The 18,149-nt window shown below is 35.2% G+C and overlaps 1 protein-coding gene across 1 annotated transcript in view; it reads right to left on the bottom strand.

The window, feature by feature from the left end:
* LOC145693568 (ribonuclease H2 subunit B) overlaps nucleotides 1–17,946 on the bottom strand; it is a gene marked incomplete in the record, with an annotated part of 40,945 nt that extends 22,999 nt beyond the window's left edge. The window contains 3 exon segments of the mRNA XM_081769661.1: nucleotides 1,160–1,256; nucleotides 6,556–6,709; nucleotides 17,734–17,946. Coding sequence (XP_081625787.1) covers nucleotides 1,160–1,256; nucleotides 6,556–6,709; nucleotides 17,734–17,821 — 339 coding nt within the window.
* Between the last annotated feature and the right edge of the window lie 203 nt (nucleotides 17,947–18,149).

An 18,149-nucleotide genomic window follows, 5' to 3' on the forward strand; every position in this document is an offset into this window, starting at 1 on the left:
CTGGAACAACTAGAGAATTTCATGCGTCATGTGTTTGTGTAGTAACGAAGTTTTAACGTATGGGTGTTTTCACTTTCTCTTAATAGGTATGGGTCTAATCGTGTCACTTAGTAGTTACATTTTAAAACCATTCAATTCAATGTTATTCAAATTTTGTTTACAACAGTATCCCTTATATGCCTGGAGAGATCTGACTGTTCGAACTCAAGTTCATTTTTTTTTTTTTTTTCATAAAGGAATAAAACGATTTGCAGCACCAGATGATGATTTTATTTTCAACAACAACAACAACAACAACAACAACAACAACAACAACAAAAAGAAGAAGAAGAAGAAGAAGAAGAAAGTGCTACAAGAAGATCGTTGGCGGTAGTATGAAAACTGAGGACTCGTGTTACTTCAAAATTCACAGGCAGTGTGTTTTGATAAGTACACTTACATTAAAAACTTAACAGAAAAAAGTAACAAAATTGATAAAAGACTCAGTAACTAAATTGATAAAAGTAACATCACGCCACTTACCGTTAAGATTATATGTGTCTTTTACGAAAAATGAATGCTCAAATGTGCGCTTTTCCTTGTACATATTTCTTAAACACACATTCGTGATACAAAATGTGATTAATTAAGACTTATTTAGCCTTTTATGGCACGTTCAAGCATGCAGGAATCGCTACCTACGAACGCATTGTCTCCCAACCCAATTATTTCAACTTTTCTAGACTTAAGTTCACTATTTCTTCATTAACATAGCTTCCCAACTGCTTCATGACACCTACACTTAAAATTCTCCCACCACATTAAAATCATGTGCGATAAGCACCCGAATACAGAGGATGTTAATCAACCGAATTATATGAAAATTAGTACTGGGTCTTCTAAACTCTTTTTTGGTCCTAGTTACAACATGATTAACACAACATAAGAAGCACTTTTCACACCAGAAACACATACGAAAAAAAAAGTACATAATTCAAGAAAAACATACGTCTTCCAATGTCTGTAATAAATATTAGTAATAAAATTATGTAGCAAAATATTAAAAATTCTGTTGCACATTTTTCATAATATTAATTCTACTCCACTATTATCAAAATCCATCACAAAATAATCTACTCCACCATTACCACAATCCATAAAAAGAATTATAAGTGTTTACCTTTCTGAGGTAGGGCAATACAAGAAAGATTGGATCAAACGGAGTTGAGAGATGCATCTTCCCATCAGATCTTACAGAATCTTCTATAAACCATGATCTAAAAATCATATAAAAGACTGTCAAAACACCCTAATAAAAGAGAAATATGTATCACTATACTGTTTCATTACTTTAGATTAAATTATTTTTTTTTTGTCCTTTTCACTACTCTACCTATTTGTTTACAATGAGTTCAATTATATATACTAACAGTGTTTCATTATTTGATTTATACAGTAAGACACGCAGTGCTGCAATTAGGAAAGAGACTGACTTTCTTTACTACGAAGTTAGTTTTGGCGCGGAATATTTCATACTGAACCCTGCGTGGGCTCTTGGAAACACGTGCAGAAGTTTCTAGCTCGATAAGTCGCTCACAGTGGTGCCAGATTGGGCTACAAGTCGAGGATTGAACGAGCTTTAAGTGCCCTCGCTACCAAATTTTCAAATTGGGCGACACACTACATTTTGGGCAATTTTTAGTTGTCTGCAGGTTAAGTCTCAACAATACGCCACTTTCTTGTTTTCTATGAAATCATCACTTACTAATTTTATATAATACAATGAAAGTTTTGTTTGTTGAGTATTTTATTCACAATGAAAAATAGTTTTACTAAAACTAATTTATTTGATACTAGTTCAATTCTTGTTTCATACTTGTTAATCTACAATCTGACAAAATTAAACTTTTGAGCGTTGTTGCACTATCAATGACCTTTTCCTGTTTTAGTTAATATCTAGGCCTAATAGTTGTACGGAGCTATGTAAACTGAACATCGCAAATTTAATTGTGTTGTTGTATTATCCATATTAATATAATGACTAAGTGGAGTTATAACAAGAACTTTCACACTTCATGGCTCAGAGATAAATATATATATAGTAAATGAATTAAAGAAGTGAGGAATAACAGCCAAAAAAATCATACTGTAAGCGTTGTAAAGTGTGTTTCAGAACCACAAAACTGACTTAAGCAAACATGTCTTCTTGCAAATCAAACATGTCGCCCATTTTATACTATCACTGTCTATCCAGCTCATTGCACACCGCTGTTCTAATGCTCCTGATGTACAATGGAGTTTGTCCTAACATACCACCGCTAACAATTCGAAACTGTGGTCGCCGTCTGACAGTTGTCAACACAGGCATCTCAAGTATTTCCAGCTTCAGCTGTTTCCATTAAATCGATACTATATATGATTAGTAAAAATCTATACTTGCAAAACAATTCATTTTTTCATGTTTGGGCTACAAATGTTCAAATCCGCTACTTTTGAAGCACAACCTCGCTACTTTTTAAGCTTCAGATCTGGCAACACTGGTCGCTCTGGTCTAAGTAGGTCCATCAGAACAACTTGAATGACTGAAGTTCGAGATATTATTTAGAATTACCGAAATGCAAGTCTCAAGGTAATAATACCAGACATCGTAGGATTGAATGAGGAGACAATTCACCAAATAATAACAGAGGATTTTAAAAAATGGAAGCTGTGCGCACACTTCGTGCTCCAACCCTTATTTGAAGAGTACGTAACGTAGTGATTGTGAATTTGCGATCCACAAAAATGAGTATTTGTTACCACAGCACCATATTCGCCAGACCTGTCCTCCTGTGATTACTTTCTTTTCTCTAAATTAAAAGCATCACTGAAGGGTTCCTTTCTTGAGTATGTTTCCACCACGAAAAAAGCAGTAGCCAGAACCGTGCAAGGTAGTTCCTACTTTGAATCAACCGAGGTACATTGATTCCACTAGTTATACATTTATTTTTTACAGATCCAGTCTCGTTCCCTAATTGTCGCACTGTGTAACTGTGCATTTGCGCACAAAACTATTTTAAATTCAGTGAAACCTGCACGGTACGGAAATCTGTACTTATGGTGAAAAGTTATGCTCCTGTGAATTTTAACATGTAATTCCACACAATCGAACCTGTATGTATAAACATTTTATGCTTCAAATAATTTTCGCATGAAATCCCACAACTAAATCTGTGCCTATCGGAAATCTGTATGACACGGAGCCTACTGCTTGAAGTGGAACTCGAATAAAAACTCGGGTTCTTATCCGACGTAACATCCCCAGCCCTGTTCCGTGATCAAACTCGGGTTCTTATCCGATACAAGTAACAATCCATCCCCATTTCGTGATCGAAGTAGGGACTATGAATACCAAAGGCACATTCATTAACTACTTGGTCACGAAGGAGCATTTACAACAAAACGTAAACATAGATGTATGAATACAATCATCAAAAATTAAAATGATCATGGAAAACACCCATTCTCATTTTTTGCAGTATAAATTACTAGTTCTGGTTCCCAAATTCAGCATCTTTACAGTGAACTGTTTGGCTGGTTGAATATTAGTGTCATCTCTTTTCAGCACCGACACTATTCGAGACGGGACAGGACGTTTGGGCGCCACCATTTGGGCGCGGACGTTTCGGCGCTGCCGTTTGGGCGCCGGACGTTTGGGCGCAAAGCCGTTTAGGCGCCAGACGTTTGGGCGCGACGTACATAGTAAAATTCACAATTTACGACATATAAAGTAAGCTAGGCACTGAAAACTAAGCGCAAATCAAGATATATATATATTTCCTACACTTCTGTTTTTATCTCACCTCATTTATCTGTATATTTTCTAAATTAAATAGTTTAATGCGTTTGTGGTATTTGTTGCCTAACCTCGTCATGGACTGATTTTTCGCTTGTTCACTATTCTTGTACTTCTGATCTAATGATCTAATTTTTGTATTATATAAGAAAGCTAGAAAATGAAGGAATCAGACGAACTGTTAATAATGCCGGGTGGTATCTAATTTATAGGCCGCTTCCTTCCTTCCCTTTCCCCGGATAGTGTGCTCCCTCAAACGTGACGGGTTAAATTGCCTTAGATGCCGAGAGCCTAGAAATCTAAAAATCCGCCTTAGATGCCGAGAGCCTAGAAATCTAAAAATCCTAAATCCTAATCGAGTTGAGGGAAAGATGTTAATACAGGGTGTCTAAGACATTGAGTTTAGGAACTGCACTATGCCGTATTTCTGGTATCACTTTTTTATATTAACATTCCAATATAAAAATCAAAACTTAACACACTTTTTTTTTTTCGTCCCATTGTAAGCATTTAATCTGCATTAAAGAAAGTGGCGAAAGGAAAAAAAGAACGATTTCAAAGTGAAAAATATTGTTAAGGTACATATATTGGTCAGTTAGCCACTAGAAATGTGTTTGACATTCACACTTATTGCATAACTACAGTAGAAGGCCTGTTTAAATTTTTTAATGGAATAGGCTCACTATGTATGTAATGCAGTCAATCATATCTAGTCTGGTCTACTTACCTTTGGCTTGAAAAGTTATCAAATAAAAAGCACACTTAACTTTGGCTGAAACTTAAATTTACAAAATTTAATTGTTAATTCAGTTTTTAGAATTTTGAAATTCCATTATTTCTAGTATGTAAAACAAAATCCAGTATAATTCAAGGACTTCCACTACAGTAGACACCTTGTGATAACTTGATTGGAACTTAGCACTCAGCGCCTAACATAATGACTTTTTAATTTAACTCGCGCCCAAACGTCTGGCGCCCAAATGGCTTCGCGCCCAAACGTCCAGTGCCCAAACGGCGGGGCCCAAACGGCAGTGTCCAAACGTCACGTACCGATTCGAGACATGTAACTACAGTTTGAGGTGAAGTGTTAATCAATGTAATGCGTTCAAAATTCAAGCTTCTCCTACCAGAAATTGAACACGGGACCACGTGCAGTAGAGGGGTGCGCGCTAGCCACTAGATCAAAGCGAAGGCTTTAATTACATCAAAACCACGCGACACTCGCAAATATCAAATCTGCCTGCCAGTACCCACCTAAAACTGGAATGGTATCAAAAATACAATGTCTTCGACTTGTATTAAAATATCTTACCTATTCTTACGAACAAAAGCTGCTAACAAGGATACAGATGGCAAGCATTTTTTCCACGCATTAATAATTCTAAAACGTTAATACACGTTTGTATGTTTGTATTCAACAATTCTGAGAAAAGAACAGATTATTTGCTTCAAAGAATAACTTCCTAAGCTTTGAATATCTTAACAACCTTCTTCTTTCTCTCTTATCTTCTATCATACATTTCTAATAAGTTTTCAATTACGCTTCAAAATCAAAGTCATGTCGTTAGATACAAAATTTTTAAGTATCTGCAAAAACATTACAAGATGTGATGAGGTGTGGTGTGAATACAGTAGCAGTTCCTTCACCATCGTTAAGGAAGACGGAAATCATCCGTTGAAACAGTATGGTTATTTATAAAATATCGACGCTTACAAAGTAAATCATGGATTATAGGCTATCTTAAAAGTTTCATTGATATTATATAACATAACAGTGGTACCTCGGTATACGCCCGCTTTAGAATAAATCCAACTTGGTATACGTCCTGTTTGAGCACGAAAATTTTGCTTGACATACAACCTTTGTTGGGACTATGAGTCACGTGCAAGAACTTGTATGAAAATAACACGGCGCCGCGCGCTACTCTTGTTACCTCTCGAGACAAAACTCACGAGTACCATAGAGCAGACTTAAGTATAGTATTTAGTAGTACAGCCGTAAAGAGAAGTAGAAAGAATTGCTAGAAAATCAACACAGCAGTGTATTCACTAATAGCAAACCTTATTCAAAAATGGAAATTTCCTCAATCTAGCTTCGAATAAATTAACCTAAATTGTGAACAAGCGATGATACTAAAAATCTATTAACACATACAGTAATGTATATGTATAAAAGGTTTCACTTGCGATTTATTGGAAGCGAACTCTCCTTCTGAACAATAACATCTCCAACTCTCTTCTGAGCACAATCGTAGTAGGAACTCGAGAGGTAAAATTTTCATTTATTTTATCTACACGATTTTTTAAATTATGTGTTTTAGTATTAAGCAGTGTTCAAATGTGTTTTATACAACCTCAAAAATATATAATATGCCAATAAGAAAGAATAGGATTTTTTCATGGGAATGGGTTTATCATTTTCTCTTTATTTCTTATGAGAAAAACGAGTTTGGTATATGACCTGTTTGGTATAAATCCAAGGATCTGGAACGGATTTTTGACGTATACCGAAGTACCACTGTACTCTATCTGGGAAAAAATAATAATAATAATAATAATAATAATAATAATAATAATAATAATAATAATAATAATAATAATAATAATAATAATAATAATAATAATAATATTATTATTATTATTATTATTATTATTATTATTATTATTATTATTATTATTATTATTATTATTATTATTTCAACTTTAAATTCTACAATAACAACCTAAATTTGAGCCCGTACCTCTTATTTTCAGAGAATGTTAAAACTTCCTGGACCATCCCATCTCCAGGACTGAAGAGGAACATGGCTGGCGACCCCGTCTGAGGATGGCGCAACTGAACAATGTCAGGAGTACCTGTACCTGCACATCCTTCCGGAACTTCCAAAGCTTCTCCTGGAAACAAAAAAACAGTACTATTACATAAAACTTGCACAGAACACCCCTTGCGTTCAATTTTCATTTACTACTACTATTCTGATGTTACCACTGCATGAGACTTTCGTTCTTCGGCTGCGACAAATTTCAGTTCGACACACTTCTGGAGGTGAAAATAAGACACATGTTATCTCTGCGGAGATCGAGTTGAACCTCTAGTAGAACACACGTGATTTAGGTTACATGATAAACTATAGTCCTGTCCCCCGTAGTCTCAATATTTCAAAAAATAAAAAATAAATAATGAAGTCTAAAACGGCAATTTTTTTATGAATACAAGGGAACTAAGTACGAGATTAACTTTGAGGTTTTAGCTTCATTACAGTAATTTTTAGACGAGTGGACTCCGTCAAAAGAAAGCAGTCAGGCATACAATAATCCGGATAATTCAGCACAGAATGTACCTAATAAAGAATTCCTAAATCATCAGTCGGTAACAGAGCTTCTCCACAGGGCACAATATAGGATGTTTCACAGAAGATATCTCTGCAAATCTGTAGTCTGTGTGCTATTAATTCCAACGCGAGTCGAAGACAAGATACCATTTGTCGAAAATCAGAGCCAACATCATAATCTATGCCCATAATAAGGCCATATTTAAATATTTTTGCCACCTTCGACCATCAGAAAATACCGCTCCTTCAGTATAATGTTTGCTGTATTTTCCATCAGATCGTTGCTGCGCAAATTTCTGTATGCTTTCCGGCTTACATACGAGAGAAATTGTCCTCCATTTGGACTCGAAACCGGAATTAATTGGCCACAAATACAATGAATCTGCCGACTCACTCACGAAGGACTCCTGATAAAATACGTTGTACTGATCTTTACATACTTGTTAATATAATTGTCAAGAGTCATTTCAGGACAAAAAGATAAATAGTTGCACAAATGAAACCATTATACAGAATTACATATAAATCGGGAAACTCCCGCGTTAGCCATTGGGAAAATCCTGTTATTACTTTAAATGCAAAGCAAATCCTGTTATTGCTTTGCATGTAAAATCTAAGGTCAACGTATCATAATCAGTACGCTAAAACTGAGGTATTAAATTCCAAATTTAGTATGTAGATATCATTCAATAAAATTAAAACGAAGTAAAATCCAAGCTTATATTGGAAGATATGTAGGCAGTCGATAAATTTTGCCAATGTCTATCAATACATTGGGGCAACCTTTGCTTCTTTATAAAGCAACAAGCATTCAGGCAAGCTAAAACATACAATTTGGCTTCGTTTCGTATGTTTAGGCTTAACATCTTTATGTAATACCGAGGTTATAAAGAAGACTTTCGCTTTAAAGTGACATCCAAACTGCTACTTGGTTTACACATGAAAGAAGGGTTATGGTTCGACCGAGAATTGAACATGGGACACCTTGATTAAAAGGTGAAAAGGAGATAAAACTAATGCAGATGGTTTGATATGTGGAAACGTCACCATGAATTTCACACGATTTAAAGCATTTTTCGTTTTTTTTTCCTTTTGTTTTGTTTAAACCAGTTGTTTTTTTTTAAAAAAAACCAGCTGGTTTAAACCAGCCAACCCTGCTGGACTGTATACCTACTTTTGGGCCACCCTGTCTATATATGGTGAGTTTTTTAAAACTCATGGATTTCATTTGTGTCTAGAATTTCTAACAGAAATCCGTTTTTCATGCGGCTTGTGGCTAATGATCAAGGAAGGATGGGAGATTTATGGGGCCATGTTTACTCGTTTAAATTCATCCCGGATAATATGAGTCACGCCTCAACAGAAACAAGAAATATTCCCACTGTACCTTACAATTGAAATGAGATGAGGTACAGGGCGGAAGTTTGAGTTTTCTCCGTTAGATGGCAACCTAGTTAAGGTCAACAGGAAACTGGGTCGCTGTATTGGGAATTGTTGTGCTGTACACTTGTCTGCTATTGTGTGACTCTGATCAGGGCACAGTGAGAATGGTGTACTGTTTGGAGCAAGATAAGTTTATCGTTAAAAGCTTCTGGAGACCGGAATCTGTTGCTGTTCTGCAAAGAGCATTTAAAAACAAATTTCTCTCACGTTCAACCCAAAAAAAGAAACGAAATATTGTCGCTGGTGAATAAATTGGAAGAAACAGGATCGCTTGTAAGTGAGACAAGGAAGCATCGGATCCTGTACACGAGTGTTGTGCAAGATGTCAGTTATCGACTCCTTAGGTCGCGCAAGAAATCTCTCCGTCGTTTGCCGCAAGAAACCAGCTATAGCTATTCAACATGTTAAAAAGGAGCGAAAACTGCAAAACCAAGCCCATACAAAATTGTATTCTGCAATTCCGCTTCAAAATCTGAAACCTCAATCCAGTTGTGAAGTACATGTGCGAACATTTGCTGTTTTTCTCGAGACGTGGCCGATATTACCCGGGATGAATTTAAACCAGTAAAGATAGTCCCATAAACCTTTCATCCTTCATTGATCATTTGCCACAAATTGCATGAAAATCGAACTTCAGTTAGAAATTCTAGACTCAAATGAAATGCATGATTTTTTTTAAATCACCCTATATAATAAAAACTTACTGCATTCAAATGTTCAAATACACTTTAATTGCACTAAACTGACTCAGCAATTTCCCTCATCTAAATCTGTAGCTCTGGGAAACAAAAGGAAAGCTTTTCACATCTCACAATGTGATGCCAGTATCCTCTTGAAAAGAATGAAGTTTTTAAGCTCTTGTCTATTTAAATCATTTGTGCTCGAATAACTCTTGTTTTGAACGATAAACGACTCTAAACGTTTTGTACTAAAACTTCTTGTGTAACGACAATTGCAAATCAAGAAGATACTGGAGAATTCATGGTTTGAAATTTAAAACGGTAAGAAAATATATATCGGCTATTGCTCAACTGGAATTTCAAGTGAACGGTAAGATGAAACATCATCAATCTTCTAAGTTAATAATCACAACAGTAACTTTACTAACCTTTTTCAATGTGAACACAACTATACAAAACTATTTTTACATGACCTATGCAGTGTCAAAACAAGATCTAGTGCAAAGTATTTACAGTCGTTCAAAACAAGAGTTATCCGATACAAGTGATTTACAAAAACAAAACTTCATTTGAACCTCATCCTGTTTAGAATGGGCACACAAATTGCAAAATCACATTCTGAGAAATGAAAAAAAAAAAAAAAAAATCCAAAAACTCCCAGCCAGAGCTACTGATGATTACTGAAAGACTACTGAAAACAGTTTAGTACAAGAAAATACACTTGGATGCAGTAAGTTGTTATATTTTGACAAATTAATATACAAATATACGTCAAATCCTATTCTTAAATAAATGTGAGTGTAAAATCCTCCGCACCAAGGTTGGCAAAAACCATGGTTTTTACTGAAAAAACCAAAAAACTAGGTTTTTTGGTTTAAACTTTTCTTTTAAAAATTTGTTCTATGTATTTGTATTACATACGGACACGAATAAGTTTGTTTCACCTTCGTCTTATTATGCAATAAAGATGTTGTGCTGGGAGGGGTCTCATAAGCTTAAAGCGGAATCCAAACCGCTTCACGGCTTACATCCGAGAGAAATTGTTCTCCATTTGGAACTTGAAACCGGGACTAATTGGTCACAAATGCGATGAGTCTGATGACTCACTCACGAAAGACTGCTGATAAAAATACGTTGTACTCATCTTGATTACTTTTTAATATAATTGTCAAGAGTCATTTCAGAAGGACAAAAAGATTAACAGTTGCACAAATGAAACTATTATACAGAATTGTATATCAATCGGCCTTAGCCATTGGAAAAATCCTATTATTACTTTAAATGCAAAGCAATAACGGGATTTTTCCGTTATTGCTTGGCATGTAAAATTATATGGTCAACATATCATGATCAGTACGCTAAAACTGAGGTATTAAATTACAAATTTAGTCTGTAGATATCATTCAATTAAATTAAAACTGAAAGTCCAATCCGAGCGTCGAATGTTGGAAGCTACATAAGCAGTCGATAGATTTTGCCAATTTCTATGAATATATTTAAGCAACCGTATATAAATAGGCCTTCAGTGAAACAACAGGCATTCATTCATACAATTTGGTTTCGTTTCGTGTGTTTAGGCTTAACATCCATATGCAATACCGACGTAAGATGATTTTCGCTTTAAGTGACAACAAAACCGCTACTTGGTTTACACTTGAAAGAAGGGTTGTGTATGACCGAGAATTGAATATGGGACGCCTTGATTAAAAGCTGAAAGGGAGATAATACTAATGTGGAAACGTCACCATGAAGTTCATACGATTTAAAGCATTTTTCGTTTTTTTTTTTTTTTTTTTTTGGGGGGGGGTGTTAAAGCATTAAAAAAACAGCAGGTTTAAACCAAAGCTTAAATCATGTTTAAACCACCTTGGATTAAACAAGCCAACCCTATTCCGAACACATAAAGCAGAGCACCATCTCACTCCCAGAGACCTACGAGACCTGAGTGCCCTTCCGATAATGGAGTTTGCTCTTTGCGCTCATCAATAATTTTATTTTAGAGTATGGTTCACTGCCGTGGCACTTGTATAACAATGCAACTACATCAAATTGCTTATTAACATTCACTATATTACTTATTAAATGCAGTTTGCATGAGCTAAGGCTGGCCTGAAAAAGCGTTTTACACTTTTTCGATCGAGTGCCCCCACTGGGAATCCAATCCGGGACCGCTCGCACCGTTGCTATTAAATAGGCCCCTAATCTGATCACACAATTTTCCAGACAGAATTTTAAGATGTTCATGAGCAAGGAATTAAATCTCTTCTTATACTTTCGTCGTTTAAGAGTACAAAGGGCTAGTATCTATTTGCGTTGCTCTTGTCAATTTACTTAATAAAATATGAAACAAGATATACGGTATAACTGAAAACGGTATAACCGAAAAACACAGTATTCTAATAGTTATACAACCTTTCGTCAAAGTGTTACAAGCAACCAGGAAAACTAACACTGATATCAAATATTCAGATCATGTCTTGCCCTCCTCCCCCCCCCCACTTTTAACGTCCAACCGCCGCCACTGGTTGGAGTTCACTTCCATACTTTGTGCGTTCAATTACGGGAATTTCCCGAGTACTTTTTGCAAGACGGCTCTTTCCAGAAAATTAATTTAAAACAATTAACACAGACATAATTCATATTTTATAAAGTAAATGTTTCAAAATGTCTTAAATGAAATTCAATATCTTCCAGCATAAAATAAATAGTGTTATTGTTGAATTATTCAGTTGCGACGCTTTGGGCGTTGAATTGCGGGGATTTCCCGAGCACTTCTTTCGCGTTTTTTTTTTCTTTCTTTCTTTCGAAAATGCAGCTTTTCTTGGTGTACATCGAAACTTTCACTAGTAAGGAAGTTTGAATTCAGCATTTGAAATAGTAAGAGTTACGTAATCTTCGGAACTCCGAGCATTAAGCTTCTTAAATTTGACAAGTATTTTTACACTATTGCTGGTGTTGATTCTGCAGAATGCTTATTTGAAGAGTAGCAACAAATAACTGAACTAAACTGTTGTTGTTGGAAAACCAAATTTTACTGAAGAATACTTGTGTTACCAATAAAGGTAATAAAACGATAATGCTAATAGTTTTACTAATGCACTACATATTTACTGGTAGTACCGGCACCTATGGCCTTAAACCCGATGAGGGATAACGTCCCTCGACGTTGCCGAGTCAGCGAGCACAATTTTCACGGAAAGTATTTTCTAAAATATAAAATTGCATATCTTACTTCAAACAGGCTATAAGCATCATCTATACATTAATTTGTTCTAATTACCTCAAGCTAAGGTTTTTTAAAATTATTTTTTTAATTCATTCAGTACATTCAGAATTTTATAAGTCTTATGTTGTTGTATACCTTAACGTGAAAGCATCTAATTTGCCCAGGGAAGTAGAAAATCTGATAAAAATCACTTTCAATGTAATCACCTTAGTTGTACCAACAATATACTAACAAAACGCCCAAAAACCCAGACGGGTTTCTTCAGGTGGGTCCAACCCTGCCATTCTCACACTACCTTTGCCGCGACTAAATCATAACACGTGTACCTCTCCATCAAACAGTCCCTTTTCGCCTGCACATACAGTGCCGCTCACATCAAAAACAACGAACAACAACCAATTCTTTAACTTTAACTAGTCCCCTCACCTGGCTCTCTCACTCACTCTTCCTCATAAACCAAAATAAATTCTCCAATAAACCTGGTAAATTTCCTGAAATTTGTCCGGCGATACAGCACTTTAACTCTTAGCAATTGTTAAAACAAAGAAGTGTGCAGATTTACTGTACGGATCCACAGATTTGTAATATTTACAGAACAAATTTAATAAATATTTTAATAGACTAGTGTGTAAATAAACTAAATACAGTTTGTTAAAAGAAATAACTGCATCACTTGCTAAAAGTATGACAGGACATCTAAAGAATAACAGTACTTACTTTTAGGAGTGATATGCATTCATAAAATTTTCATAAAAACAAATCTCGTGTAGTTTATTACACCGTGTTTTGTTTTGTTGTTGTTTCCTCTATTTGTCGCCAGCTGCCTCTCTTGTTGGCTAGTTTCATTGAGAAACTGCATATGCAGCTCGGCTGGAGATTGATGAAGTAGCGCATGTTGTTCTTATCGCGTGATTGTTTGCCTGATTGTTGCTGCAGTGTTTGCTTTCATAGTGTTGTGAAGTTTATAAATATATAAGCAGTGTACTTAATGTGAATAAAATGTTAATGATTTGACGAATCATGAGTTTGAAAGACACTGCATCTCGCAAGCAAGGACAAATTTTGGCTCTACTGAAGGAAGGAGCAAATCAAAGAGAAATTGGAAGAAAAGTTAACGTTCACCAGTCTACAGTGTCAAGAATCATTAAGAAACAGAAAGAATTTGGACAGTGTACCCTTAAAAACAGGTGTAGAAGAAAGAAGAAAACATCTGCGACGGTTGATCGGAAATTGAAGTCACTAGCGTTGGAGTAAAGAAGCATGAGTTTAATGCAGAGAAGCATGAAGTAGAATTAGGTATTAAAGTACGCCATTTAACAGTAGTGTCTAGACTGCAGTCTTCTGGATTTGACAAGGGAAAGCCACGCAAAAATCCTCGACTGACAAAGAAACATTTTATTACAAAGGTACAGGGAATAGACAGAGGAAGACTGGGATCGTGTGATTCTTCCAGACGAAAGAAGTTTAATATTGCTGGAAACGATGCTGGAGTGAAGCTTTGGATGCGTACGTGAGAGAAATAAAATGATAATTGAATATCTGAGACACACAAGTTCTCGGCACGTGTTATGTTGTGGGGTTGCTTCATATCGAGAGGAATTGGAAAAACTGAAATTTGTACTGGTTCAGTTAACAGCGAAAAGTACATAGAAATTCTTGATCATAAGTTAATTCCAACAGCTAGGAATTATTTTACAGGGGCAAATCTGAATAAATTCTATTTTCAGGATTAAATTGCCTCCTACTATCGATCTCGTTCAGTCAATAATTGGTTTAAGGAGATGGATATACAGAGAATCTGTTGGCCTTCTAATTCACCAGATTTAAACCCTATCGAAATTTGTGGTATGTTGCAATCAAAACAAAAATGCAGCAAAGATGTTTTGAAAACAGATGCCAGCTAATGGCAGCGATTGTACACACTTGGTACCATGATTTAGATGATGCAATCTTGTTCACAGCATGCGCAGAAGAATTCAGGCTGTCAGGAAGGCTAAAGGAGGCCATACAAAATACTAAATGGAGGATAGTATTAAAAATAATGATGACTGTATTACTCAGTTGCTTGAAAATAAAGTTTTTTTTTTTTTTCTAAATGTTATCTTATAACTTTCTCAATTGCTGTCTTGTAAAAAATTTCTGTAATATAGGTGCCGGTATGTGTGTTCTATGAGTACTTCATTTTACATTAATTTTGTGAATAAATGAGGACAAAATGTGGTTGAACTAATTTAGCAGTTACAATAAACTACCCGTAACTACTGGTTAAATTTAAAATATGTTATACTGTATCACACAATTTATATGACACAAGTAAGAAAATTTGTTGCCATAACGCTAAGAGATGCAGTTATTTTTTTTAACAAACTGTATGTTGTGTTTCTACTTGAGAGATGCGTATCTACCAGGGTTGGCAAGAACCATAGTTTTTATTGAAAAAAAACGAAAAAAAAACTGATTTTTTTTTTTTTTTTTTTTTTTTGTTTTGTTTTGTTTAAATAATTTGCTCTATGTATTTATATCACATATGGACAGAAATAAGTTTGTTTCTCCTTGGTGTTATTATGCTAGAAGGGGGTCACATAGGCTTAAAGCGAAATCCAAACCGCTTCTTGGCTTACATCCGAGGGAAACTGTCCTTCATTTGCACTCGAAACCGGGAGTAATTGGCCACAAATGCGATACGTATGCCGACTCACTCTTGATTTGTTAATAAAATTGTCAAGAGTCATTTCAGAAGGACAAAAAGATAAACAGTTGCACAAGTGAAACAATTACACAGAATTACACATGGACAATTTCAAAATCCTGCAGAATACAGAAGAACCAATTTAGTCCATGTCAGTTCACTACAACTTTTATTAGTCCAACTTAAAGAAGTACGACGACTTAATTTGCATATCAGTAAGAAAAGTGAATAAAGATACGATTTATTTTTTGAGTCTACTTTGGCTTTGACCCATTTATACATCGATACCAAAGATACTTCTGATTTCAATAAAGCCTATCGTGCGGTTTGTATGATGCCCCCCAAAAAAGTGTGGTATTTCGATGTATTTTATCAATACTAAACATTATTAACACGAAAGAATATTTCGAATTTTTCTTTGATTGGAATTGCATAACAATCACGAACTATAAAGAAAAATCACAAAAGAAACATTCATGAACTTATAAATAAAACAAAAGTTGCTTCTGTAGTATAATCTCTTTGAACAATGAATGGGGAATAAAGGTCTGGAAATAATACGAATAATATACAGGATTGAAACGTGATAACCCATAAATGTGTGTTTAAGATTTTACGAACACTTACATTTTTAAGAACATTTTTTCGTTTTTTGGCTAAAAACCATTTTTTAAACCAGCCAATCCTGGTATCTACATAAAAATACATTAACGAAAATCGAACCTATTATGCACGGATTTGCCTATAAGATAGGTAGTAAGTAATCATAGTATATAAGTGAGGTGAAGTGTTGTCTGAGAATTAAGGGATCTACATGGCCTAATTGTGAAATTTACCATAGTAATGTGTTAGCCTATGTTACTTTAACACATACATGTGCAAGCAATGAAATATGTCGGATTATTACCTATAACGTCTTCAACAACGTACACATAATTCAACACGTTTAATTTTATGCCATAGTGTTTTGCTCTACCCTTCTTAATGTGTTTACCCACTTTCGCTGAAACGTTTGTTCCCTACGGACGCACTCCCTAGTTTCCGCTCACCTTCCTCCTGCTGTGCTCCTATTCTGGCTAGGTTAGATACCATTTGTTATTTTTAGTAGCCACTAGGGACAAGCTGGTTTGGTTAGTGTCTTTTGCACAACAGTTATCGTGTACGTACACTGAAGCTCCCCTACATTGAATCTGTACAAAGGAATACCCGTCCACAGTCCAAAAATAATAGTTCAAAATACAAAAAGTCGATTTACTGAAAAAGAAGTGTATATATATGCAATGAATTTATGAATGGATCCGTACAATTAACCTACACCCAAAGAAAGGGGGTATGTTTAGTACAAGGGGTCCAGAAGCACGTAAAAAAACACAAAATTTACAGGAGAAATGAGCAATGCAAATACTTAGACGTAACATAACGTAACCAAATCTAACCTAACCTAACATAAACTAACGTAATGTTAGTAGAAATAATCGAAATTCTATCATTTTTTGGAAAATTATGTGGGACTCCTGCACTAATATAACATAAAGTAAACTAACCTAACGTAACCTAAACTAGCCTAACCTAACTTAAACTAACCAACCCTACCCTAAACTAACCGAATGTGAACAGAAATTACCAAAATTGTAACATTTTTTAGAGAAAAGAGTTGGACCCCTTCTGCTAAACATAGACCAAAGAAAGCTTCATTTAAGCGCATATCCACCTTCGTAACGCGAATAATTCCTACAGAAGCAGTATACGTGAGCCCTTCTTCTTCGCCCTGTCTCTTCTCTTCTCTTCCGAAGGGAAGGAAGGAAAATACCTTGAACCTGAACCTGACGCGGAGTAAATGGAATACTAGCTTGTACTGGTAGCCTAGTATCGATTAATGAGTGTTTTACGTACGATTTAACTGTGCATGCCTCATCTGCACTGACCCAACCACGCAATCTACATGAAACCCTTCCAAATTAGTCCTGTTTTTCGGTCTACGTAAGGATACCTAGTGGTCCGTGTAGTGTAAAATTAACCCGAATACACCTTTGAAGGCACAAGAGAAGATTCCCTTTCCAAAAAAACTATCATTATATGATGGCACCTAACTTCTTCATGTGCAAATGCAAATTACTCTTTATCAATAGTTCACCTACTACGGTCGGAGGAAATTTAAAAAGGCTTAATTTTTATTTACTCTTCTTCGTAATGAATATATCCACTCGAGGATCTTACAACTCAACAGGTTTGGTAATCGCTGTTCTAGTATACAAATGTGCTGCGAAACATTCTATAATCGTCACATAAATATAAAAACACTGAATACGATACAACGAAGACGCATAATAGAATTTACTCGGTTGTTTATTCGTAATTTTCTTTGATTTACAATAGTTACGTAGATAATATCTATTTTCTTCCAACATAGTTCTTCTGGTAGTATCAGAGAATAATAATAGCAATATATATACTCAAAAAATTATGACATTCATATTAACTGTCATTTTCATCAAGTTATGATGGCCCCTGCAAACCTCTCACCATTGTTTTGTTCTCCAGACGCTTACCTTTCAGTAAGAAAACCCAAGTGTTCGAAGATTGTTGTGAATTCAATGTTTTCACACATTTCTTAGGTGAACTTTTTATTCTCGGCATCTTGAAATCAACAATGTTTCAGATAAAAATATACAACTAATAAATCATATACAAAACACTTCAAATCCATTCGCATTCGTCGATTTCCTGCTCAGCTCACCCGGGTTACATACGCAGGATTGGACACATATCATCTTTAGAAACGAGTATGCGCCGTTATTCTCATCCAAATTTATAAAGAAAACTACCACGGAAACTAAGCAAAAATTATGTAACTACACAAATATATAGTACAGATGAGATTATTCCAGCTTTTATATATATATATATTGACTACTTCTTAAAAGAAAACTTCTCTGCATTAAACAGTTTATTTAAGTAATTTCAA

Source organism: Thermobia domestica, chromosome 8 (assembly GCF_964235325.1).
Source record: "Thermobia domestica chromosome 8, izTheDome1.hap1.1, whole genome shotgun sequence".
Taxonomy (NCBI): Eukaryota; Metazoa; Arthropoda; class Insecta; order Zygentoma; family Lepismatidae; genus Thermobia; species Thermobia domestica.